At 44.0% G+C, this 25,027-nt stretch overlaps 1 protein-coding gene across 4 annotated transcripts in view; it reads left to right on the top strand.

Annotated features, from left to right (window-relative positions):
- The window catches only part of LOC124001930 (ral GTPase-activating protein subunit alpha-2-like), a 193,369-nt gene that overhangs the window by 44,117 nt on the left and 124,225 nt on the right, over nt 1–25,027 (top strand). For all 4 annotated transcript variants that reach the window (XM_046309095.1, XM_046309098.1, XM_046309097.1 and 1 more), the window contains exons 4-5: nt 19,804–19,861; nt 24,213–24,256. In XM_046309095.1, coding sequence (XP_046165051.1) covers nt 19,804–19,861; nt 24,213–24,256 — 102 coding nt within the window. The remainder of the gene's footprint in view (nt 1–19,803; nt 19,862–24,212; nt 24,257–25,027) is intronic.

Genomic DNA, 25,027 nt, shown 5'->3' on the forward strand with positions numbered 1-25,027 from the left:
CGGGGGGAGGGGCCAACACAGTTTCCATGGTGCTAATTAGTGGTGGTGGGGAAAACGATAGTTACATACTGGGATATTGTATTTGATGATCTATCTTTTTGACAATAACACAATATTATTTCTGCGCTACTTTGCTGTACTTGTATAGCTTGTTCTCCATCTCCTTTTAAATAGGGAACCAATATGTTTTCAGCACTTATCTCTTGTCCTTCTGCAGCAGACATATGGTGAGCAATATGTTTGGAATATTGAATCGCAATAAAATCACAGTATCAAATTGCAATACGTATGTACACCATTTATTTTCCTTTTATGTGAACGCAGCTGTAATTACTATCCACTTTTACCCAGCGATGACTTGCACTAAAGTTCGATTACTTCTCGATGACGATGACTAGTACCTTAAATCTATTGACATGGAACTGCCATGGTCTAGGGCATGCAATAAAACGGAAAAAGATACTATGTGCTCTAAAAAAGGAAAAAGCAGACATCGCGCTATTACAAGAGCCACACCTCTGTGATGCGGAACATGCCAAACTCCGCTGAGCTTGGATGGGACAGGTGTATTTCTCATCTTTCAAATCAAACAGTAGAGGCACAGCCATACTTATCCATAAAAATCTTCCATTCATAATTGACAAAAACATATCTGATCCGGAGGGGAGATTTATTTTGATAACTGGGTCACTATATGGTCAACCAATTACTATATTAAACATATACGCCCCTAACACAGATACTCCTGCCTTCATGTCAAAAATTATAACCCTGTTCAATGAGCATTGTCTCCTTTGGCGTGGTGGCCGGAGATTTTAATTGTACCCTTAACCCAACCCTAGACAAATCATCTCAAGTCCCCACCACAAATCCTAGATCTGCAAAGATGTTGAACTCTCTTACTAAAGAGATGGGACTGATAGATATCTGGAGAGAGAATAATAGCTCATATATTGACTATACATACTACTCTAATGTCCATAACACCTACTCCCGTATAGATTACATTTTTATCCCAAAGAGTTTCATAAATTCAGCCACTTGTACAATCGGACCGATAGCACTTTCAGATCACGCCTTTGTCCACCTCCGCTTTGACCTCTGCAAAAACATCCCGAGGTCAAAGAGCTGGAAATTCAACACCTCCATGCTATCAAATGACGTGTTCCATACATTGGTAACTACGTGGATAGACAACTACACACAAGACAATAAAGATTCTCCTGTTTCTCCGTCCACAATGTGGGACGCTGCTAAAGCTACACAAAGAGGTCATCTAATTGCATATGCTTCCTCTAAGAAAAAAGCAATGGAAGCACACAGGCTAGATCTTGAGAGGGAGCTGGAATGCTGTGAAAAAATACATAAACAATCCCTAGACAGCACCTCCTGGAGTCATCTTAAAGCAGCCAAAGCCAAACTGAATTTGGACTACACTCGGGAGATAAAAAAAAGTTTTCTTTACTAAACAGAAATACCATGAGTATAGCAATAGGCCCAGTAGATTGCTTGCTTACCAATTAAAAAAGGAGCAGTCAGAGCGTACAATCATGGCTATCCGAACAGCAGAGGACGAGGTCACATATGACCCAAAAAATATCAATTTAACTTTTCATGATTTTTACTGCAAACTATATACCTCTGAGAGAAAACACACGGAGGCAGAACTCCACTCCTTCCTAGAGGGAATCTCGCTACCTAAACTATCAGAGACCGACCAAGAAGATCTCAACTCCCCCTTCACTCCTGAGGAGATCCTGGAGGCAATTACCTCCATGCCCCCTAATAAGTCCCCAGGCCCAGATGGATTCCCCAGAGAGTTCTACAAAGCTCTTTAGCCCCAGCTCAGCCCTATCTTCATGCCAATGCTGGAGGATTTTTGCAAAAACGGAGTTCTCCCAGACTCAATGCACACAGCTCGCATTACAGTGTTGCTGAAAAAAGGACAAGGACCCCCTATCCTGCTCGTCCTTCCGGCCCATAAGCTTGTTGGATTTCGACTATAAAATAATTACCAAATTGCTCGCCAAAAGACTATACACTCTTCTTCCCAAAATAATAAAAGTGGACCAAACTGGATTTATTAGAGACAGATACTCTTCTGATAACATTCGCCGTCTTTTTGATATTATTGATCAAGTAAACGCACAGAACACCCCTGTCCTGCTGGCTTCACTGGATGCTGAGAAGGAGTTTGACAGGATGGAGTGGAGCTTTCTGTTTTCAGTCTTAGAAAAGTTCAATATGGGCCCAAATTTTATTAAATGGATCAAATCACTATACTTTCATCCAAATGCCATGGTGACTACTAATGGACTGAACTCTGACAGATTCCCTCTGGAACGGGGCACAAGACAAGGGTGCTCGCTGTCCCCGCTGCTCTACTTGTTGGGGGCGGAGCCTCTGGCAGAGCTGATAAGGAGCAATCCAAGTATTATGGGTGTTTCTGCAGGTGGCCTGCAGCACAAGATTTCGCTTTACACGGATGATGTCTTGCTCTACATATCCAACGCTGAGAAATCCCTCCCTCTCATTTTAGACACAATTGCTCAGTATGGCAAGTTTTCAGGTTATAAGATCAATTTTAACAAATCCACTGTCTGCCCTCTCAATATTACACTCACCAGCTCTATGAAGACACTTTGTCCTTTCCAATGGAAAACACAGGGGTTTCAATACCTCGGGATCTTCATAACACCAGATCTGAATAGCCTTTTTAAGGAAAATTATCTTCCACTCCTGGATCGAATCAAGAACGATCTCCAAACCTGGATCTCCCTCCCAATTAGCTTAGTAGGAACAATTAATGTAATCCGTATGAACGTCCTCCCTAGACTGAACTACTTATTTCAGATGTTCCCATGCTATCTCCCAGTCTCCTTTTTCAAAACAACTAACCAAAGCATCACCAAATTTATATGGGGCAATAAAAAACCTAGGATCAAGTTTTCCACTTTATCAAAACCTGAATCTAAAGGCGGTCTTGCCCTTCCCTCCCTTCAATTGTACTACTGGTCTGCCCAAATCCGCAACATGCTAACATGGATCACAAACAGACAAGAGTCAATGTGGATTCAGATAGAAGCCCAATCCTGTGGTTCATTGCCCTTAAGCTCAATTATATTCATTAATAACTTTAGTGAAGTGGGCAACATAGCCAAAACCTTTGCGATTTACAGCACCCTACTAGCGTGGAGGGACTGTAAGAAATACCTGGGCATTTCCTCCCAAATATGTTCTCACTCGCCTATAGTAGGCAACCCAGACTTGCCAAAAGCCCTGAGGGATGCCAACTTTAATCTTTGGCATACTCTAGGAATCAGGATGTTTTCAGACCTATTTCATCAGAAAACCACTACACTGAAATCCTTTCAAGAGCTCTGCAGTGAATTCGATGTGCCAAGATCCCATTTTTTAAAAATATCTTCAAATTAGACATGTAATTTCCTCATTTACCTCCAAGAGGAGGTTTAGAACTCAGTTGAATGATGTTGAAACCCTTCTTGTCACAGCACAATCCATTAAAGGCTAAATATCTTACATCTATAGACTCCTTTCTGAGAAAGGAAGCTCCTCCTTTACTCCTTTGAAAATAATCTGGGAAAAGGACCTTGGTCTGACTATCAGTGATGAGTTATGGGCGGAGGTTTGCGATAGGGTATACTGCTCCTCTACCAGTGTAAAAATGAAAGAATCTAATTACGAATTTTTGTACAAATTTTATTATACTCCTTTGAGACTCCATAGAATGAAAACAGATATGTCTCCTAACTGTAAAAGATGTACCTCTGAAAGTGGAACCTATATGCATGAATTTTGGAGCTGTAGGGAGATTGCCAGAATCTGGCAATCCGTACATACTGCTGCATAGAAAATACTAGAGGTACAGTTTGATATGACCCCGTGTATCTATCTTCTTAATGCTCAGCAGGACTTTGTTCTTGATCCTGACAGAGAAAATTTGCTTATGACTATTACATACTTTGCTAAGAAATTTATTATTCTATTCTGGGCCTCTAATACCCCTCCTACATTTAAAATTGACCAGATTGTTGACTTTCTTCCTCTTGAAAAGCTCACTTATGACCTCCACAAGAGACAGCCCAAGTTTGATAGACTCTGGTCTCCACTATTCAACTATATTTCAAACTGGACAGAGTGAACGGGGTGACTAGGGAAATGCGCAGATACATGTTGTGTAAGGTGCTGTAAAACCTAAAAACGAATTATTGGCCTGTCGTCTCAGCGAATGCTTGAAATAGCTGATAAGAACCTTGATAGTGCTGCTGCAAGTGTTATATGTTTTTTTTTGTGTTTTTATTTTAATTTCGTTTTTGAGTGCGTGTGCGTGTGCGTGTGCGTGTGCGTGTGCGTGTGTGCGTGTGCGTGCGTGTGTGTGTGTGTGTGTGTGTGTGTGTGTGTGTGTGCGTGCGTGCGTGCGTGCCAAGGAAAATGTATAGATTATATAGATTAAGAAACATAAATGCTTTTATTTGACTTTATCATTCATTTTAATTGTATTTTTATTTTTTCAAATGTATTATTATTTTTGGACTTTCTTTTTTTAAAGCCTGTCACATCTGTGCATGTGGAATGTGTTTTGTTGGTTGATTGAAAAACAAGAAAACTTAAAACTTTAAATTGAAAAAAAAAATTTGTAATACGTATAGAATTGTGAAAATCGCAATGTGTATCGTTATAATATCGTATCGTGAGGTCCCTGACAATTCCCAGCCCTATGCTGATTCCACCTGTCTGCCTATTTCCTGAATTCACCTCAAATAGAAAAAGAAAGCGGACTGTTAAGGAATAAATAGACCCCGTTAGTTTTTCACTGGTGTTGAAGGCAGCACACAGAGATGGCAGACATCTTGCTTTGTACTGTATTTGTGTGTTTTTGTTCAGTAGAGGTGAGTGTTGTGCTGTCATTCTTCATGCTCTGGTGCCTCTCCTGGAGGTTAAAGTCCCCCACGTTGTTTCCCCACCTGACTGAAACGGCAGCTCCAGTTTCCAATATAAACAGGCAGCTCTCCAGTAACATTTGCTCAGGGCAGGGCTGACTGGGAGTCTCTGGATCAGGACGAGTGGTTGAGAGAGGAGCAGTTTGGTCCTTTCAGTGGGAATGGAGTCTGTGAGGAGTAGGGCCAGGACAATACCAGTATCGCGATACTCATTAATATTGTAGCAAGGAAACGACACACTAAGTGGATTTAACTTCTTTAGAAAAACATCCCTAATGTTGGAAATCAACATAATGTTGTCATCCAGAGTCACATTTATTTATTTCCAATCGATAGCACATAATATTTAACATACAGCAGCATTTTTAAAGGACCAAAGTGTCTGGTCTGCTTCATGTTTTCATTTTTTCCATGTACATTTTATTGTCATACTGGTATCATCACAGCCCTAGTGAGGGGAGTGGTCTTCGCACTGTGTCAATAGATGTCGGTCTAGCAGGGTAGGACAGAGGAAGATGATTGGTCTGGACATGTGGCCTACTGGTCTCCGTGTGAGACCACGGCCAAACGATGTCAGCAGGCCTACACTCAACTCTGTCAGAGAGCTACCCAGGCATACTCAATCAGTCCCCTATATTATCATGTTTCACTGCAGTTGGCTTCTTATTTACACACCACACACACACACACACACTGTTACTTGTGTGAGGTTACAGAACATGCTGTATGTGTCGTGCTTTATTGGCATGTTGGTATTGCAGGTGTATGCAGTGTCCTCTGTATGTTATTGACCCAGTAGGCTGCTCAGTCTTTCTCCTGCATTGACTGTTGAGTGAGAACTTTAACAAACTGAGTTCAAACTCTATTTGTGATACCTTACCTCCACTTTCGCCTGACTGAACTTCTATCTCCATGCATTTTTAAACCTGGGCCCCAGTCAAGCTGACATCCAGCCTGGTATTGACAGGAAGTGCTCTCTGTCTGTCCATGTGGAATGAAGCTAGATTTCAGTCTGGATTTCTCAGCCTGACTCTACAGTATGAGGGGTCTGTCTACACACAGTCATATGGCTTCAGATTCCACATGCCTTTTAAATACTTATAGGTTATCCTTTGAAAAATAACTAATATTGAAAGCAGATTAACCCCAGTGTGTCCCCTTTTAGCTCCAGTCTGCAGTGGCCGTGTGCTTTTCCAGTGTGCTGAGAAGATAAGCTCACTCTGAGTGGTGTGTACAGGACTGATACAGACAGCTTTGATCTTCAGCTGACACGTTGTGTTCCCTTCTCTCTGATAATACTGTATGGATGTACTGTATACTGTATGGATGTACTGTATGGATTTGATATCCATGTCTACCTGCGAGCACACATGCATACACTTAGCACTAATGTGTGTCGTATTGTGTTAGCCCTAAAAATGATTCACTTTACAGTGTAAGGGGATAGATTGTGCAGGCTTGGAATAAGCTCATAGAAGGTTTCAAAAGAAGGTATCCCAACAGGATATGTGAAACAGTGCAAAGTACGATGGACTTCATTTTGGTGTCTGATAAATCTAAAATATCGCAGAGTGGAGTAATAGTATATGGAATCAGTGATCATTTTATTACGTTTTGAACAAGGAAGATTGTTGAAAAGTTTAGGGAGGAAGTGGGTAAAATTGACTGGTCACTTGTGCTAGGTAGTGTTGGGGTAGACGGTGCCTGGGAAGTCTTTAAATGTAGATTCCTTGATGTGGTGAATGTGATGTCTCCCATTAGACGGGTCAGGGTAAAGCAGAGATCTAGAACTTGATTTAATCAGGAGATTCTAGAATCTATCCAAGCAAGGAATAAGGCCTTTAAAAAATGTAAGAACTCTCTAAAGAGTAGCCTGATGTTGTCCTATATAAACATCACAGAAATGAAGCACAGAGGAGGATGGATGACGCTAAGAGGGGTTACTTTGCTGAGAAAATAATTGAGAACAAAAATGACCCTAAAAAGCTTTGGAAATCATTTAAGGAACTATGCTGTAGTTGTACTACCAAAAACAAACAAACAGTATTGGACTGAACATCAAGGGGGAGATGGTTGCAAATTAATTCAACTATTCTTTTTACTTCTGTTGCCAGCAAGCTGGTTAGCAAGCTGCCCCCAAGTTCTGGTCTGTATGGAAGCAACCAAGTCAAGAAGTATTATGTAGAGTTAGGGGTTCAGCCAAACTCTTTTTCTTTTGCAAAGGCAGCAACGGCCAAAATAGTCAGTATGCTGGCAGAGCTTAAATGCTCTAAAGCCACAGGCCTGGATAATATTCCTACAAGGTTTCTTATAGATTCTGCTGAGCAAATTGGCCCTTGTATTGCGCATATCGTTAATCTCTCTCTTGAACAAGGCACCTTTCCCAGGGACATGAAACAAGCTAAAGTTATACCTCTGTATAAGAAGGTGATAAAGTGTGATCCTGGGAATTATAGGCCTGTATCTATCCTCTGTGTGACACCAAAGATCCTGGAGAGAGTTGTACATGAGTAAATGCATGAATATGTTAACAAACAGGGTCTAATGTATGATTTTCAGTCAGGGTTTAGAAAAACATACTCCACTGATTCATGTCGACTTTACTTGACTGACTTCAACAGGGAAGAGATTGATGAGGGAAATCTGTGTGGAATGGTACTGCTTGACCTACAGAAGGCCTTTGATACAGTTTACCACGGTCTCCTAATCTCCAAACTGGAGGCACTGGGGTTAAGCAGTATCCCTCTAGGCTGGGTAAAGTCCTATTTATCAGGAAGGGAGCAAGTAGTAGAGGTTAATGGTTCACTGTCTCAGGCAAAACCAATGAGTGACAACCAATGGCATTCTGCAGGGGGGTGTGCTTGGGCTGTTGTTATTGTATATTAATGATATGAAAGATGCTTGCTGTTCTTGCTGTCTTTTTCTTTATGCGGATGACTCTACACTTCTGGTGTCTCACAAAAGTAAAACTGTTGGAGAGCATACTTAGCACAAAACTTACTAACATTAACTTATTATCTCCAAGCCATTTGCTATTTCTGCACTTATGGAAAACTAAAGCAATTATTTTTGGATCCAGACCTAAATTGTGTAGGTCGTCTGAAATCATAGTGGAGTTAAGGGGGTGAGGTGCTGACTACTAAAACCTCTGTTAGCTACTTGGGATGTATCCTTGATGGAAGCTTGGGAGGTGTGAGCATGGCCAATAAGGTGCTAGGGAAGGTTAATGACAGGACTAACTTTTTGGCTAGAAAGTCCAAGCTGCTTGATAAGGACTCCATGAAAGTGTGAGCTACTGCCTTCATTCAATGCCATTTTGACTATGCTAGTACTTCCTGGTTTGGGGACTTATCTAAACTGATGAAGCGGAAGCTCCAGATAGCCTAGAATAAGCTGAGCGTGGTAGTATTGAAGGTGAGTCCGCATACTCACATAGGGAGGAGCTGCTTTCAGGAACTAAACTGGCTGCCTGTTTGAGGCTAGGGTGTCCCAGATTAGACTAGGTTTGGTTTACAGGAGTATTTATGGTTCTGCACCCAGATATCCAAGTGATTACTTTCCTCGTGTTAGATCAGGTGTTGCTGATGTGTGCTTATACAGGTTCAGGAGTAATGCTGGGAAAGGTACTTTCTTGTATACTGGAGCCTCAGAATGGAATGAGTTGCCTCTGCCTATAAAAACAACGTCCTCTCTGGACAGCTTTAAACATAAAGTAAAAATATGTTTGATGTCTTCTGTGCCCATATGAATAACCCCTATGATGTAACTGGAATGATGAGATAGATGTTCTTCTTGGTTTTAGTTTGATTATTTCACTGCCATACTGTGTTCCATCCTGTTTAGCCATCTTGTCTCAAGAGGACCACACAATAGAAATAAGTCCCAGACTTTATTGTGTGTTATACTCAATGATTTTATTCATGTGCATGTATGGCTTTTTGAAGTTTTGTGTGCTTGTTTTTTTTTTTTTAATGGTCAAATTAATAAACTAAACTTAAAAGGTGTGCACAAGTTGGTTTTCTTCTGTTCTCAAGGGAGGGAATGTGCCTGTTGTTGATTCTGTGCGGTGTCTTTGTACTCACATTCTTAAATTTGTATACATTTGTATGATGACATCATGTGCTGCCTTATTTCCAGTGGCAAATCCATATCATTAGTTTGAGTTACGCTAATCAATCAATCGTAAAATAAGCAGCAGCCCCAGACAGCACAGAGCTATGTGTGACTGGATGGCTGCAGGGACGAAGCCATTATTGAATACACCATGCTTGTGACACACTTTAATGCTGTTTGACAGACGGGCTAAGAATAAAGAATCTCTCTGCCTTCAATATCCCACTTTAGGAATTAATTCCTGTAAGACTTCAGGTTCCTCACTAAAAGTAGAAAGCTACCAGCTCCAATTGTCTCGGGTCTCCAAGGAACGATGAGAAACGAGGCTACAGGTTCCCTCTCCATCAAACCATGTCTGGGCCTGGTTGACGTGTCTTCTGTGTGTTATGGATTACAGGCAACATTCGCACTGAGCTAAAGGGTAGAGCTGCCACATTCAAGTTGTGTGACTCTAAACCGGAAGTTAAAATAAATCCTGCTATGCCCTGCGACGAACCATCAAACAGGCAAAGCGTCAATACAGGGCTAAGATTGAATCATACTACACCGGCTCCGACGCTTGGCCTATGTGGCAGGGCTTGCAAACTATTATGTGGTCCTTCTGTAGCTCAGTTGGTAGAGCATGGCGCTTGTTACGCCAGGGTAGTGGGTTCGATCCCCGGGACCACCCATACGTAGAATGTATGCACTCATGACTGTAAGTCGCTTTGGATAAAAGCGTCTGCTAAATGGCATATATATTATTATATTATTATTACAGACTACAAAGGGAAGCACAGCCACGAGCTGCCCAGTGACACGAGCCTACCAGACGAGCTAAATCACTTCTATGCTCGCTTCGAGGCAAGCAACACTGAGGCATGCATGAGAGCATCAGCTGTTCCGGACGACTGTGTGATCACGCTCTCCGTAGCCGACGTGTGTAAGACCTTTAAACAGGTCAAAATACACAAGGCTGCGGGGCCAGATGGATTACCAGGACGTGTGCTCCGGGCATGTGCTGACCAACTGGCAGGTGTCTTCACTGACATTTTCAACATGTCCCTGATTGAGTCTGTAATGGCAACATGTTTCAAGCAGACCACCATAGTCCCTGTGCCCAAGAACGCAAGGGCAACCTGCCTAAATGACTACAGACCCGCAGCACTCACGTCCGTAGCCATGAGGTACTTTGAAAGGCTGGTAATGGCTCACATCAACACCATTATCCCAGAAACCCTAGACCCACTCCAATTTGCATACCGCCCAAACAGATCCATAGATGATGCAATCTCTATTGCACTCCACACTGCCCTTTCCGACCTGGACAAAAGGAACAGGAGGAGGAGGTCAGAGACCTGGCCGTGTGGTGCCAGAATAACAACCTATCCCTCAGCGTAACCAAGACTAAGGAGATGATTGTGGACTACAGGAAAAGGAGGACCGAGCACGTCCCCATTCTCATTGACGGAGCTGTATTGGAGCAGGTTGAGAGCTTCAAGTTCCTTAGTGTCCATACCAACAACAAACTAGAATGGTCCAAACACACCAAGCCTGTCGTGAAGAGGGCACGAGAAAACCTGTTCCCCCGCAGCAAACTAGAAAGATTTGGCATGGATCGTTTCAGTAGTTCACGTAACGGGTCCAGACCCAGATGTAGAAGTTTTAGGTCAGAGTTATAATATTATATCTGTTTGGACTTCCTACTATCAATTTGCGGTCTACAAATGATTTGTCATTATGTTCCTGACCACAGTGCAATAAGGAATTGTCCCACGGCTGAATCTAGTTGTATCTGCTATAGGTTTTGTGCGTGTAGCACCTGACTTGAATGTGAACTTGAAGCCTTAATTTATAATATTAGCCCTGTGGACATAAGCATCAGTCTTCAGGCTACACATTTGTCAATGAATTACACATTTGCTGCTGTAGTTGAATGCCCACAGTTATTGTATGCAGTAGTCATGTGCCTATGAACCAGAGTGAAGGTGCTCGCACTGAGGCGGTGAGACCTGGTAGGAATTCCACTGTATGCAACTCACTTTGCACTAACATAAATAACATGAGCATATCTACCTGTGCATAGCTTCCCAGTAAAGCAATAAAAACAATGAAGCATCCCAGAATGTTATTTTAAATAGCCCACGTCAGCATATGTAGTTTATGAAACAAGTTTTAAAAAATCTCTCATTTGCTCGTAACAGATGAAAATCTCCGAAACGCTTTGAGTCAGTGTGTCTATGTATGCGGATGACTCAACACTATACACGTCAGCTACTACAGCAACTGAAATGACTGCAACATTTAACAAAGCGCTACAGTTAATTTCAGAATGGGTGGCAAGGAATAAGTTAAATATTTATTTATATACATATTTCAAAAAACTTAAAGCATTGTATTTGGGACAAATAATTCACTAAACCTCACCTAAATCTTGTAATAAATAATAAGGAAATTGAGCAAGCTGAGATGACTGAACTGCTTGCCATAACCCTGGATTGTAAACTGTCATGGTCAAAACATATTGATGAAACAGTAGCTAAGATGGAGAGAAGTCTGTCCATAATAAAGCGCTACTCTGCCTTAACAGCACTATCAACAAGGCATGTCCTACAGGCCCTAGTTTTTTCCAGAGAGAGATTGAGTCAGGAATGGGTTTAGGCTGTCCTAGGGGTTATGGGACTGGCTGTGGTTCTGTGAGGAGGTTAGAGGTTATGTGACCAGATTAGAGGTTATGAGACTGAATGTGGTTATGTGACCAGGTTAGAGGTTATGGGACTGGCTGTGAACCTGTGGTTCTGTGACCAGGGAACATTTTTAGAGCGAACTGTGTGTGTCTGCTGCCCCAGTCTGAGTCCCTTGGCTGCGACCTGATTCTGACCCAGCCATCTGTCATCCCGACTCAGCACTCGGAGCTTAGGTCTGCTCTGCTGTCCATACTGGGAAAGCCCCAGTCCAGAATGCAGGGGAGGGGAGGGGACAGGACAGTGCTTGGCTTACACAGCTCTCATTATTTACTGGGTTAGTCTTACAGTACGATTGTCTGGGATTGATGACAGTTTAATTGTTCCGTTCAGAGCCAGACCATTAAAAGTACTGGGTATGTACATTGTCCAAGTAGGTCATGAATAAAAGAATATCAACCTGTATCATGGCTGCCCATCAGTATCTCTACTCTGTCTCTGGGCTAATGGCCTCCTCTCCCCCTTGGTGCCCATCAGCACCTCTACTCAGTCTCTGTCTCTGGGCTAATGGCCTCCTCTCCCCCTTGGTGCCCATCAGTACCTCTACTCAGTCTCTGTCTCTGGGCTAATGGCCTCCTCTCCCCCTTGGTGCCCATCAGTACCTCTACTCGGTCTCTGTCTCTGGGCTAATGGCCTCCTCTCCCCCTTGGTGCCCATCAGTACCTCTACTCGGTCTCTGTCTCTGGGCTAATGGCCTCCTCTCCCCTTGGTGCCCATCAGTACCTCTACTCGGTCTCTGTCTCTGGGCTAATGGCCTCCTCTCCCCCTTGGTGCCCATCAGTACCTCTACTCGGTCTCTGTCTCTGGGCTAATGGCCTCCTCTCCCCCTTGGTGCCCATCAGTACCTCTACTCGGTCTCTGTCTCTGGGCTAATGGCCTCCTCTCCCCTTGGTGCCCATCAGTACCTCTACTCGGTCTCTGTCTCTGGGCTAATGGCCTCCTCTCCCCCTTGGTGCCCATCAGTACCTCCACTCGGTCTCTGTCTCTGGGCTAATGGCCTCCTCTCCCCCTTGGTGCCCATCAGTACCTCTACTCGGTCTCTGTCTCTGGGCTAATGGCCTCCTCTCCCCCTTGGTGCCCATCAGTACCTCTACTCGGTCTCTGTCTCTGGGCTAATGGCCTCCTCTCCCCCTTGGTGCCCATCAGTACCTCTACTCGGTCTCTGTCTCTGGGCTAATGGCCTCCTCTCCCCTTGGTGCCCATCAGTACCTCTACTCGGTCTCTGTCTCTGGGCTAATGGCCTCCTCTCCCCCTTGGTGCCCATCAGTACCTCTACTCGGTCTCTGTCTCTGGGCTAATGGCCTCCTCTCCCCCTTGGTGCCCATCAGTACCTCTACTCGGTCTCTGTCTCTGGGCTAATGGCCTCCTCTCCCCTTGGTGCCCATCAGTACCTCTACTCGGTCTCTGTCTCTGGGCTAATGGCCTCCTCTCCCCCTTGGTGCCCATCAGTACCTCTACTCGGTCTCTGTCTCTGGGCTAATGGCCTCCTCTCCCCCTTGGTGCCCATCAGTACCTCTACTCGGTCTCTGTCTCTGGGCTAATGGCCTCCTCTCCCCCTTGGTGCCCATCAGTACCTCCACTCGGTCTCTGTCTCTGGGCTAATGGCCTCCTCTCCCCCTTGGTGCCCATCAGTACCTCTACTCGGTCTCTGTCTCTGGGCTAATGGCCTCCTCTCCCCCCTTGGTGCCCATCAGTACCTCTACTCGGTCTCTGTCTCTGGGCTAATGGCCTCCTCTCCCCCTTGGTGCCCATCAGTACCTCTACTCGGTCTCTGTCTCTGGGCTAATGGCCTCCTCTCCCCCTTGGTGCCCATCAGTACCTCTACTCGGTCTCTGTAATGGTAGTTGGTTGTGCTATTTACAGATTGGCTGTATACAGTTATAGTGGTCGGTAAGCTGCTCTGACATCTAATGCTTAAAGTTAGAGAGGGAGATATAAGTCTCCAGCTTCAGTGATTTTTTGCAATTCGTTCCAATAAATTTAGGCCTACTCTACTTACTATGTAGGTTGGCAGTGTAGACGAGGCCTACATTTTCCTGTGATCCATTGCTGTATAGAGGAAGGTTTAGGCATGCATTTTACAGGTTGCTATTTTTGTCCAAATGTATCTGCTGGGCAACAGTCACTGGATTATTTTTAAGATGTTCTATGAAATGTAAGGTTCAGTGAATTCAGTTTAGTTTGCCTTTAACTTGGAGTAAAGAGAAATGGCCTATGTGAATCTGATCAGATTGGTAATCATTTGCTTGAGGAGGAGCTGCAGTGTATTGTGTTGCTGCCAGCTACTGGTTAGAGAGTAGAACATATTTATTAACATATTTCTTGAACGTCTCTATAATACAGTATGTGCTCGATGGCACGTCTAATAAACTTCTTAAGACTGAATGTAGATAAAAAACTATTTTTTTAAAAATCCTTTATTTGGCTACTTAGGCTAACCAGTTGGCCTAAATCCAGACTACTATTTGATAGGCTGTAGGCTACAGTGCCTTGGGAAAATATTCAAACCCCTAGACTTTTTCCACATTTTGATAAATTACAGCTTTATTCTGAAATGGATTAAATAAATTAACTCCTCAGCAATCTACACACAATACACCATAATGACAATGTGAAAACAGGTTTTAGAAATGTTTCCTAATTTATAATATATATATATTTTTTTTAAACAAACAGATATTCCTTATTTGCCTAAGTATTCAGACCCTTTGCTATGAGACTCGAAATTGAGCTCAGGTGCATCCTGTTTCCATTGATCATCCTTGATGTTTCTACAACTTGATTGGAGTCCACCTGTGGTAAATTCAATTGATTGGACATGAGTTGGAAAGACACACACCGGTCTATATAAGATCCCACAGTTGACAGTGCATGTCAGAGTGAAAACCAAGCCATGAGGTTGAAGGAATTGTCCGTAGAGCTCCGAGACAGGATTGTGTCGAGGCACAGATCTGGGGAAGGGTACAAACAAATTTCTGCAGCATTGAAGATCCCCAAGAACACAGTGGCCTCCATCATTCTTAAATGGAAGAAGTTTGGAACCACCAAGACTATTTCCAGAGCTGGCCGCCCGGCCAAACTGAGTAATCGGAGGAGAAGGTGACCAAGAACCAAGATAGTTCCTCTGATAGGGCTCTAGAGTTCCTCTGTGGAGATGGGAGAACCTTCTAGAAGGACAACCATCTATGCAGCACTCCACCAATCAGACCTTTATGTTAGAGTGGCCAGGCGAAAGTCACTCCTCAGTAAATGTGCACGACAGCCCGCTTGGAGTTTGCCAAAAGGCACCTAAAGACTCTTAGACCAGACTAAACAAGATTCTCTGCTCTGATGAAACCAACTCTTTGGCCTGAATGCCAAGCATCATGTCTGGAGGAAACCTGGCATCATCCCTACGGTGAAGCATGTTGGTGGCAAAATCATGCTGTGGGGATGTTTTTCAGCTGTAATGAATACTTATGTAAACTTTGATTTGTCCTCTAGTCATCTGCAGGTGCTCTCTGGGCTGTTATGTTCGAATGCCTGCAATGCCGTTCAATCATAAACTCCGCTGTGACTGACTGCCCTACAAAAATCTCTCTCTCGCTCGCTCTCTCTCTCTCTCTTTCTCATTGAAACTCCAGACTTTCTCATTGTTGTGTCAAATTAAGCTTCAATCAGTGGCACAATGACAAAAAACATAGTCTGCAATGTTCTCCTAAGGGTGTCTGTGAATGCTGGAAAGCCCTTGTGGGCCACCTCTGGTAGAAGTGTCATGTTCACCCTGTGGCTGGAAACCTAACATGCAGAACACACCCCTCCGGTCGCAAAAATAGATTTACACATACATGTTATTAAATCATTGCACCCAACACTGTCCGCGCGAGCCAACGAGCGTCTACGTTGCCAAGCGCTAAAATAGAAGTCAGTTCTGCAAAGTCCTGCATCTCCCATCTCCTCATTGGTTTATAGAAGCAGATACCCACGTTCCATCTCCTCATTGGTTATACCCACGTGGGTGATTGAAAGATGAACTGGGGTCGGTCAGTCAGTTGTGGTAATACACCTTATTATGAAAGTTAGATGCCAATCGCCATATAAAGTCCAAAGAAGAAAAAGCCTGTAAGGAGGAGAGACGACTAGAAACGATTCGGTTGACTCTTTTATGTGTGGATTCATTTTCGGTGTAAAGGACCTTGTGCATTTCAGGTAAAATAACAACTCAACGTTTATATCCCAGAACAAATTAGCCAACAACCGCAAGCTAGCTAAATAGCTAGCAACTGCAATCTAGCTAGCTAAATTGCCATAAATGTTTAATGCTTTTCGACCTGTCCCCAAATTAATATAATTGGTTCAGAGTTTGTTTTGATATTTCAACCTGCGTGTTGTGATCGCGTTTGGTGTGGGTGGACAAAATCAATTTGTGGACGTACGAGGACGTACGGTTTGGGCATGGTGTAAGTGTGGATCATGTACAGTTGAAGTTGGAAGTCATGCACAAAGTAGATGTCCTAACCGACTTGCCAAAACTATAGTTTGATAACAAGAAATTTGTGGAGTGTTTGAAAAACAAAGAAGTTTTAATGATTCCAACTGAAGTGTATGTCAACTTCCGACTTCAACTGTAAATGTGGTTGGAGTTGGAGGCGTCCTTCCGTAAGGCCCCATATTTATGCCTGGAGTAAAGCTCCAGATTAGAGTAGTGTAACTCCGCACAGCCCCTTTGTCAGTCTTATAAAGCTTCATATCAGCCAGTATAGTCCCATTGTTGCAGCTGCCATTCCCACCACCGCGGGGAGTCTCGGCTCCAAGGAGTGTGTCCATGCTGGGAACTGGGGATGTCTAAGGTGCTTCTACAACTGCATTGCTTGCTGTTTGGGGTTTTAGGCTGGGTTTCTGTACAGCACTTTGTGATATCAGCTGATGTACAAAGGGCTATATAAATACATTTGATTTGATTTTTGATTTAATTACAACCTGTAACGTCGTTCGTCTGTTGAATGAAGAGAGTCAGACCGAAATGCAGCGTGTAGGTTACTCATGACTTTAATGAAATATATCGCGGTACATGAAATAACTGAATCTAAATACAAAAAAACAACAGAACGGAACGTGAAACTAATTACAGCCTATCTGGTGACTACTACACAGAGACAGGTACAAACATCCACAAAATACAACGAGAACTCAGGCTACCTAAATACGGTTCCCAATCAGAGACAACGATAAGCAGCTGACTCCAATTGAGAATCGCCTCAGGCAGCCAAGCCTAACTAGACACACCCCTAATCATACACAATCCCAATTAATACAAACCCCAATACGAAACACAACATATAAACCCATGTCACACCCTGGCCTACCCAAACATATACCAAAACCACAAAATACAATAACCAAGGCGTGACACAACCTGCATCAATAGGTGCAATAGAGAGGGGGACGTGTCATCATGCTCGGAATCAGAGAGGAGTCAACCAGGAAACAGAGACACACAGTCCCACATGCAGGCACCAGGAGTGATTGCTGTCTGTCACATTTCTGTTTTTATCACGGAGAGGGATTTACAGAGAGAGGAGGAGACATACAGAGAGAGGAGGAGCCATACAGAGAGAGGAGGAGCCATACAGAGAGAGGAGGAGCCATACAGAGAGAGGAGGAGACATACAGAGAGAGAAGGAGACATACAGAGGGATAGAGACTGAGAGTGGAGGAGGAGAGGGATTTACAGAGAGTGGAGGAGACATACAGAGGGAAAGAGACTGAGAATGGATGAGGAGAGGGATTTACAGAGAGAGGAGGAGACATACAGAGGGAAAGAGACTGAGAGTGGAGGAGGAGAGGGATTTACAGAGAGTGGAGGAGACATACAGTGGGAAAGAGACTGAGAGTGGAGGAGGAGAGGGATTTACAGAGAGCGGAGGAGACATACAGAGTGGAGGAGACATACAGAGGGATAGAGGCTGAGAGTGGAGGAGGAGAGGGATTTACAGAGAATGGAGGATAGGTACAGAGAGATGGAGGCTGAGGGTGGAGGAGACATACAGAGGGATAGAGGCTGAGAGTGGAGGAGACATACAGAGGGATAGAGACTGAGAGTGGAGGAGGAGAGGGATTTACAGAGAGAGGAGGAGACATACAGAGGGAAAGAGACTGAGAGTGGAGGAGGAGAGGGATTTACAGAGAGCGGAGGAGACATACAGAGTGGAGGAGACATACAGAGGGATAGAGGCTGAGAGTGGAGGAGGAGAGGGATTTACAGAGAATGGAGGATAGGTACAGAGAGATGGAGGCTGAGAGTGGAGGAGACATACAGAGGGATAGAGGCTGAGAGTGGAGGAGACATACAGAGGGATAGAGACTGAGAGTGGAGGAGGAGAGGGATTTACAGAGAGAGGAGGAGACATACAGAGGGATAGAGACTGAGAGTGGAGGAGGAGAGGGATTTACAGAGAGAGGAGGAGACATGCAGAGGGATAGAGGCTGAGAGTGGAGGAGGAGAGGGATTTACAGAGAGAGGAGGAGACATACAGAGGGATAGAGACTGAGAGTGGAGGAGGAGAGGGATTTACAGAGAGAGGAGACATACAGAGGGATAGAGGCTGAGAGTGGAGGAGGAGAGGGATTTACAGAGAGAGGGAGACATACAGAGGGATAGAGGAGGAGAGGGATTTACAGAGAGGAGGAGACATACAGAGGGATAGAGGCTGAGAGTGGAGGAGGAGAGGGATTTACAGAGAGAGGAGGAGAGGGATTTAGAGAGAGAGGAGGAGAGGGATTTACAGAGAGAGGAGGAGAGGGATTTACAAAGAGAGGAGGAGAGGGATTTACAGAGAGAGGAGGAGACATACAGAGGGATAGAGACTGAGAGTGGAGGAGGAGAGGGATTTACAGAGAGAGGAGGAGACATACAGAGGGAAAGAGACTGAGAGTGGAGGAGAAGAGTGATTTACAGAGAGAGGAGGAGACATACAGAGGGATAGAGACTGAGAGTGGAGGAGACATACAGAGGGATAGAGACAGAATGGAGGAGAAGAGGGAGAAAGAGGAGCGGGTAGTACTACAAATGTGAGGAAGCCACTAAGTCGCAGCATAATGTGGTGTGGCAGCTCTGCTCTTGGCCACTGAACCATGCTCTGGTCTCGCTCTCTCCGGCTGTGGAGACATGCTCTGCAAGTATGGACTCTTCCTTTCTCAAGACTCATTGCAAATTCAGCTCACATGTGTTGCTACTTCTGGTGAGGACTTCATCTTCAGAGGTCTCTCTTTTCTCTCAGCTCTCTTCTTTCTCTCCTCTCTCTTCTGTTGCTCTCTCTCAAAGGGGCACCGTGCACTGGGCTTTAGACCTCTAAATTGCAAATGGTATTTGACTTATTGGGTCAATGATGAGGGGCAATGAGTGGTGAACCAAGTGGATCATCAATTACCCACAATGCACTGGCCATTATCTGACTGGTTCGCCACACACTGCGCATTCCACAGTGGTGTCATCTCTTATCCCTCTCTCCCCCCATTCCTCTCATCCATCCATCCCCCAGTTAACCTGTCCCTCAGTGGAGGAATAATGATAGCCTGCTGAAAGGTCAGCACGCTCTAATTGAGTTGTTAATCTATGGTTGGCAAGGTGATGACATTTCCAGCGTTGTCCCCGTGTCACCAGGGCCTTCCCTATAGCAGGCCAGAGACACGCACACAGGAGGAGGAGGCGAGAAGTGACTACTGACTGACTGACTGACAGGCCTGCTCTACTTCTGGCCTGCTTTTAGGATGTACGGCTGAGCAGATTGTCAACAAGGCCATGCGTTTTGTGTGTGTGCATCATTGTCCCTTAGCACAATTGTCACAGTTTTGGATCAAAGTAGCACCTCATTGAGTTGTTTAAAGCTTATTGAGTAAATGTTTACTTTCCTTTCTCCCTTTGTGATCCGGTTTCTCTGCTCCGTCTCTGTGACTGTTTTGCCATAAGTGATTAGTCTGTTTGGAGATGTTGCCAATAGTTACACTATATTTCTCATGTTTTCCAGAAAATTCTGCAACTTCTACCAGAAAAAATCTACAGCCGATGGCAGTTCCACAGTATAGGTATGTACCACTTTATCAGCTCTTTCCAAGTTTCTACTTACAGTACTATAGTAGGCTTCAATAGGCCTTCTGCATGGGTACAGTAGTCAAAAGCCTGTTCTCTCCCCTCCTGCTGCTACAACCACCAAAATAAACCACGGAAGCACTGATTATCAGCACAACCACGCTTAAACGGCTCGTGTAAGAAGAAAATAATTAGGAGTGGAAGGAGAAGTAAATGAAAAATGCAAATGAGATTCTAATTTGAAATGCAAATTGGTAATTGAATTATGCTTTGTTCGGTTTCATCCTCGCGAGCAGGAGGATCCTCGCAACCAGCAATAACCTCAATTATAATCTTCTGTTTGTCAGTCGTTTCGCAGCTAAAGCGGTGAGACAGTCAATCACCCCTGGGGCTTATTACTCCAAATATGCAGGCTCACCCCCCCCCCCGGTAGTCCCCAAACACGCATCCTGCTCCCCGGTCCACAAATCACTAGCTAAAACCTGTCTCTCCTTCCCTCACCCTTTTAGGAAAGTCCCCTGCTGCTTGCTGCACACATCATAATTCAGCTGATGCTATTCTGTGGGATGGTCTCCTGGGTTGTGTATGTGTTTGAATAGAATGCTTGAACGGTGAAACAGCACCACTGGTTTCCCCAGGCGCCATTGTTCGTGTTTTTGTTTTCCTGACTCAGCGAAGGTGAGCAGTGTGGTAAAAAAACACACAAAAAAAGCATTCTGATGTTCTATCGCGCGTGCAATGACGTCTGAGGGAAAACAATGTATTCGTTGTTTGCAGTAACTTCTTTGTTGAGGAAAAAAATGTTAGACTCCAGCCACCCAAGTCATAGACTGTTCTCTCTGCTGCCGCACAGCAAGCGGTACCGATGCACCAGGTCCGGAACCAACAGGACCCTGAACAGCTTCTACCCCAAGCCATAAGACTGATAAAAGACTGATAGTCTGCATTTTATCCTGTTGCCTATTCACTTTTTCCTACCACGTACCCCTGCACATAGACTCAGTACTGGTACCCCGTGTATGTAGCTGAGTTATCATTACTCACTGTGTATTTATTATTACATGTTTTACTTTTCTGTTATTTCTCTAGTTTCTCTCTCTCAGCATTGTTGGGAAGGACCCGTATGTAAGCATTTCACTGTTAGTCTACATCTGTTTACCAAGCATGTGAAAAATAACATTTGATTTGATTTAAATATTCCAAATGGACCTGGCAGTTTCACCTAGATTCCAGCTTTAAGGAGTCACCTCTAACCTAGACAACTGCCTACTATTGACCCTACTGCCCAAAGTGGGTAGATGACAATGCTTATAATTACAGAGGAGGACCGGGAGCTGTGGAGCTCCTACATTCAGAACCAGTAAGACAGGAAGACGGGCCCCAGTGGTTTCAGTGATCCCTCCACTAGTGAAACAAGCATTTACACAGACCATTACCTGGTGGAAAATTGATCTCGATCCATCTTCCTCTCTCTCTCTCTCTTTCCTTCCCTCTCATTTCCATTCTCTTGGCAATTTTTTCTTTCTTCGTTTAGCCAACACAGGGAGCGTCATTGATTTAACCTGATGAGTGGCGAACCAGGCATTTAGCAATCAGAGTATTGTCTCATTTGATTACCACAGACCTGATTGGCTTCATAAATGCACACCAGGCAATTGATGTTCATTTTCATCAGGGGAATGAGCAGCCTTTCCTCCCTGACTGGTTTATCACCACCCCCAAGGTCAATATGTATTGATGGAACAGACAGACTTTCTTCTCTCTGTGTTAACTGTAGCTCAAATCTGATTGTATTTGTCACCAGCTTCGTAAACAACAGGTGTAGACCATCAGTGAAATGCTTACTTACGGGTCCTTAACCAACAATGCAGAGTTAAAGATTAAAATAAATAAATAATAGAAATAGTGACACGAGGAATACATACACAGTGAAAGAGGAATAACAATAACGAGTCAAAATAATATGCAGGAAGTATCAGTATTGAGTTGTTGTGCAGGGTACTAGGTAATAACATGGCTATATACAGAAAGTATCAGTACTGAGTCATTGTGCAGGGTACTAGGTAATAACATGGCTATATACAGGAAGTATCAGTATTGAGTTGTTGTGCAGGGTACTAGGTAATAACATGGCTATATACAGGAAGTATCAGTATTGAGTTGTTGTGCAGGGTACTAGGTAATAACATGGCTATATACAGAAAGTATCAGTACTGAGTCATTGTGCAGGGTACTAGGTAATAACATGGCTATATACAGGAAGTATCAGTATTGAGTTGTTGTGCAGGGTACTAGGTAATAACATGGCTATATACAGAAAGTATCAGTACTGAGTCATTGTGCAGGGTACTAGGTAATAACATGGCTATATACAGGAAGTATCAGTATTGAGTTGTTGTGCAGGGTACTAGGTAATAACATGGCTATATACAGGAAGTATCAGTATTGAGTTGTTGTGCAGGGTAAGTACTAGAGTTGTTGTGCAGGGTACTAGGTAATAACATGGCTATATACAGAAAGTATCAGTATTGAGTTGTTGTGCAGGGTACTAGGTAATAACATGGCTATATACAGAAAGTATCAGTACTGAGTTGTTGTGCAGGGTACTAGGTAATAACATGGCTATATACAGGAAGTATCAGTACTGAGTCATTGTGCAGGGTACTAGGTAATAACATGGCTATATACAGGAACCACCAGCACTGAGTTTTGTGCAGGGTACTAGGTAATAACATGGCTATATACAGAAAGTATCAGTACTGAGTCATTGTGCAGGGTACTAGGTAATAAATTGTCTATATACAGAAAGTTTCAGTACTGAGTCATTGTGCAGGGTACTAGGTAATAACATGGCTATATAGAGGGGGTATCAGTACTGAGTCGTTGTGCAGGGTACTAGGTAATAACATGGCTACATACAGGAAGTATCAGTACTGAGTTGTTGTGCAGGGTACTAGGTAATAACATGGCTATATACAGGAAGTATCAGTACTGAGTCATTGTGCAGGGTACTAGGTAATAACATGGCTATATACAGAAAGTATCAGTACTGAGTCATTGTGCAGGGTACTAGGTAATAACATGGCTATATACAGAAAGTATCAGTACTGAGTCGTTGTGCAGGGTACTAGGTAATAAAATGGCTATATACAGGAAGTACCAGTACTGAGTCATTGTGCAGGGTACTAGGTAATAACATGGCTATATACAGGAAGTATCAGTACTGAGTCATTGTGCAGGGTACTAGGTAATAACATGGCTATATACAGAAAGTACCAGTACTGAGTCGTTGTGCAGGGTACTAGGTAATAACATGGCTATATACAGGAAGTACCAGTACTGAGTCGTTGTGCAGGGTACTAGGTAATAACATGGCTATATACAGGAAGTACCAGTACTGAGTCGTTGTGCAGGGTACTAGGTAATAACATGGCTATATACAGGAAGTACCAGTACTGAGTCGTTGTGCAGGGTACTAGGTAATTGAGGTGGTAGAAGCTGTTCAGGGTTCTGTTGGTTCCAGACTTGGTGCATCGGTACTGCTTGTCATGCTGTAGCAGAGAGAACAGTCTATAGCTTGGGTGGCTGGAATCTTTGACCGTTTTTGTGGGCCTTCTTCTAACACAGCCTCGGGGCTCTACAGTGCGACCATTTTACTCGCATATGCGCCTAAATATTTTGCTGTGCGAACTCTCATTTTGATTCGGAACACCAGTGCGCCAAGAAAAAAATCAATAATTGCTGCAATTTCACTGTACAGCAGGCCCTGAATACCATGGAGAGTACACTGAGCGCAGATTCATGACCGTGCACCATTGCTACAAAGAAATATATTTAATTGAGCCCCTAAATTTCTTTGCGTGCAACTTATGCGCACACGTGCTCCTTGAAAAACAAAAAGGTCAGCGTAGAGCCCTGCGCTGGTATAGAGGTCCTGGATGGCAATGACGCACTGGGCCGTACTCACCACCCTCTGTAGCGCCTTGCGGTTGGATGCCAAGCAGTTGCCATACCAGGAGGTGATGTAGCCAGTCAAGATGCTCTCAATGCTGTAGCTGTAGGACTTTATGAGGATCTGAGGGCCCATGACAAATCTTTTCAGTGTCCTGGAGGGTGGGGGGGAAGGCGTTGTCGTGCATTCTTCATGTCTGAGTTGGTGTGTGTCTGGACCATGATAGAGCCTTAGTGACGTGGACACAGAGGAACTCTAATCTCTCGACCCGCTCCACTAAAGCCCCATCGATGTATATGTTCAATGTGCAGAGCAATGTCTAGCACTGGAAGATATATCTGTTCTGTGGTGTCAGGATTGTTCTGTTGTTCAAACTCGCACGCTTCCCATTTCAGGTTCTATTCTGAAAAAGCTTTTGCACACTGGAAACTCATTCAAGGTAAGAATTGTTGTGAGTTTTCTCACACAAACCCTTACATTTTTCGCCAACATGACTGTGCAGGACACGGAGCAGTCTGATCAAATCAAATCACATTCATTTATATAGCCCTTCGTACATCAGCTGATATCTCAAAGTGCTGTACAGAAACCCAGCCTAAAACCCCAAACAGCAAGCAATGCAGGTGTAGAAGCACGGTGGCTAGGAAAAACTCCCTAGAAAGGACAAAACCGAGGAAGAAAACTAGAGAGCAACCAGGCTATGAGTGGTGGCCAGTCCTCTTCTGGCTGTGCCGGGTGGAGATGTTCAAATGTTCATAAATGACCAGCATGGTCAAATAAGAATAATCACAGTAGTTGTCGAGGGTGCAGCAAGTCAGCACCTCAGGAGTAAATGTCAGTTGGCTTTTCATAGCCGATCATTAAGAGTATCTCTACCACTCCTGCTGCCTCTAGAGAGTTGAAAACAGCAGGTCTGGGACAGGTAGTACGTCCGGTGAACAGGTCAGGATTCCATAGCCGCAGGCAGAACAGTTGAAACTGGAGCAGCAGCACGACCAGGTGGACTGGGGACAGCAAGTAGTCATCATGCCAGGTAGTCCTGAGGCATGGTCTTAGGGCTCAGGTCCTCCGAGAGAAAGAGAGAATTAGAGAGAGCATACTTAAATTCACACAGGACACCGGATAAGACAGGAGAAATACTTCAGATATAACAAACTGACCCTAGACCCCGACACAAACTACTGCAGGATAAATACTGGAGGCTGAGACA

This window comes from Oncorhynchus gorbuscha, linkage group LG17 (genome assembly GCF_021184085.1).
Source record: "Oncorhynchus gorbuscha isolate QuinsamMale2020 ecotype Even-year linkage group LG17, OgorEven_v1.0, whole genome shotgun sequence".
Classification (NCBI taxonomy): domain Eukaryota; kingdom Metazoa; phylum Chordata; class Actinopteri; order Salmoniformes; family Salmonidae; genus Oncorhynchus; species Oncorhynchus gorbuscha.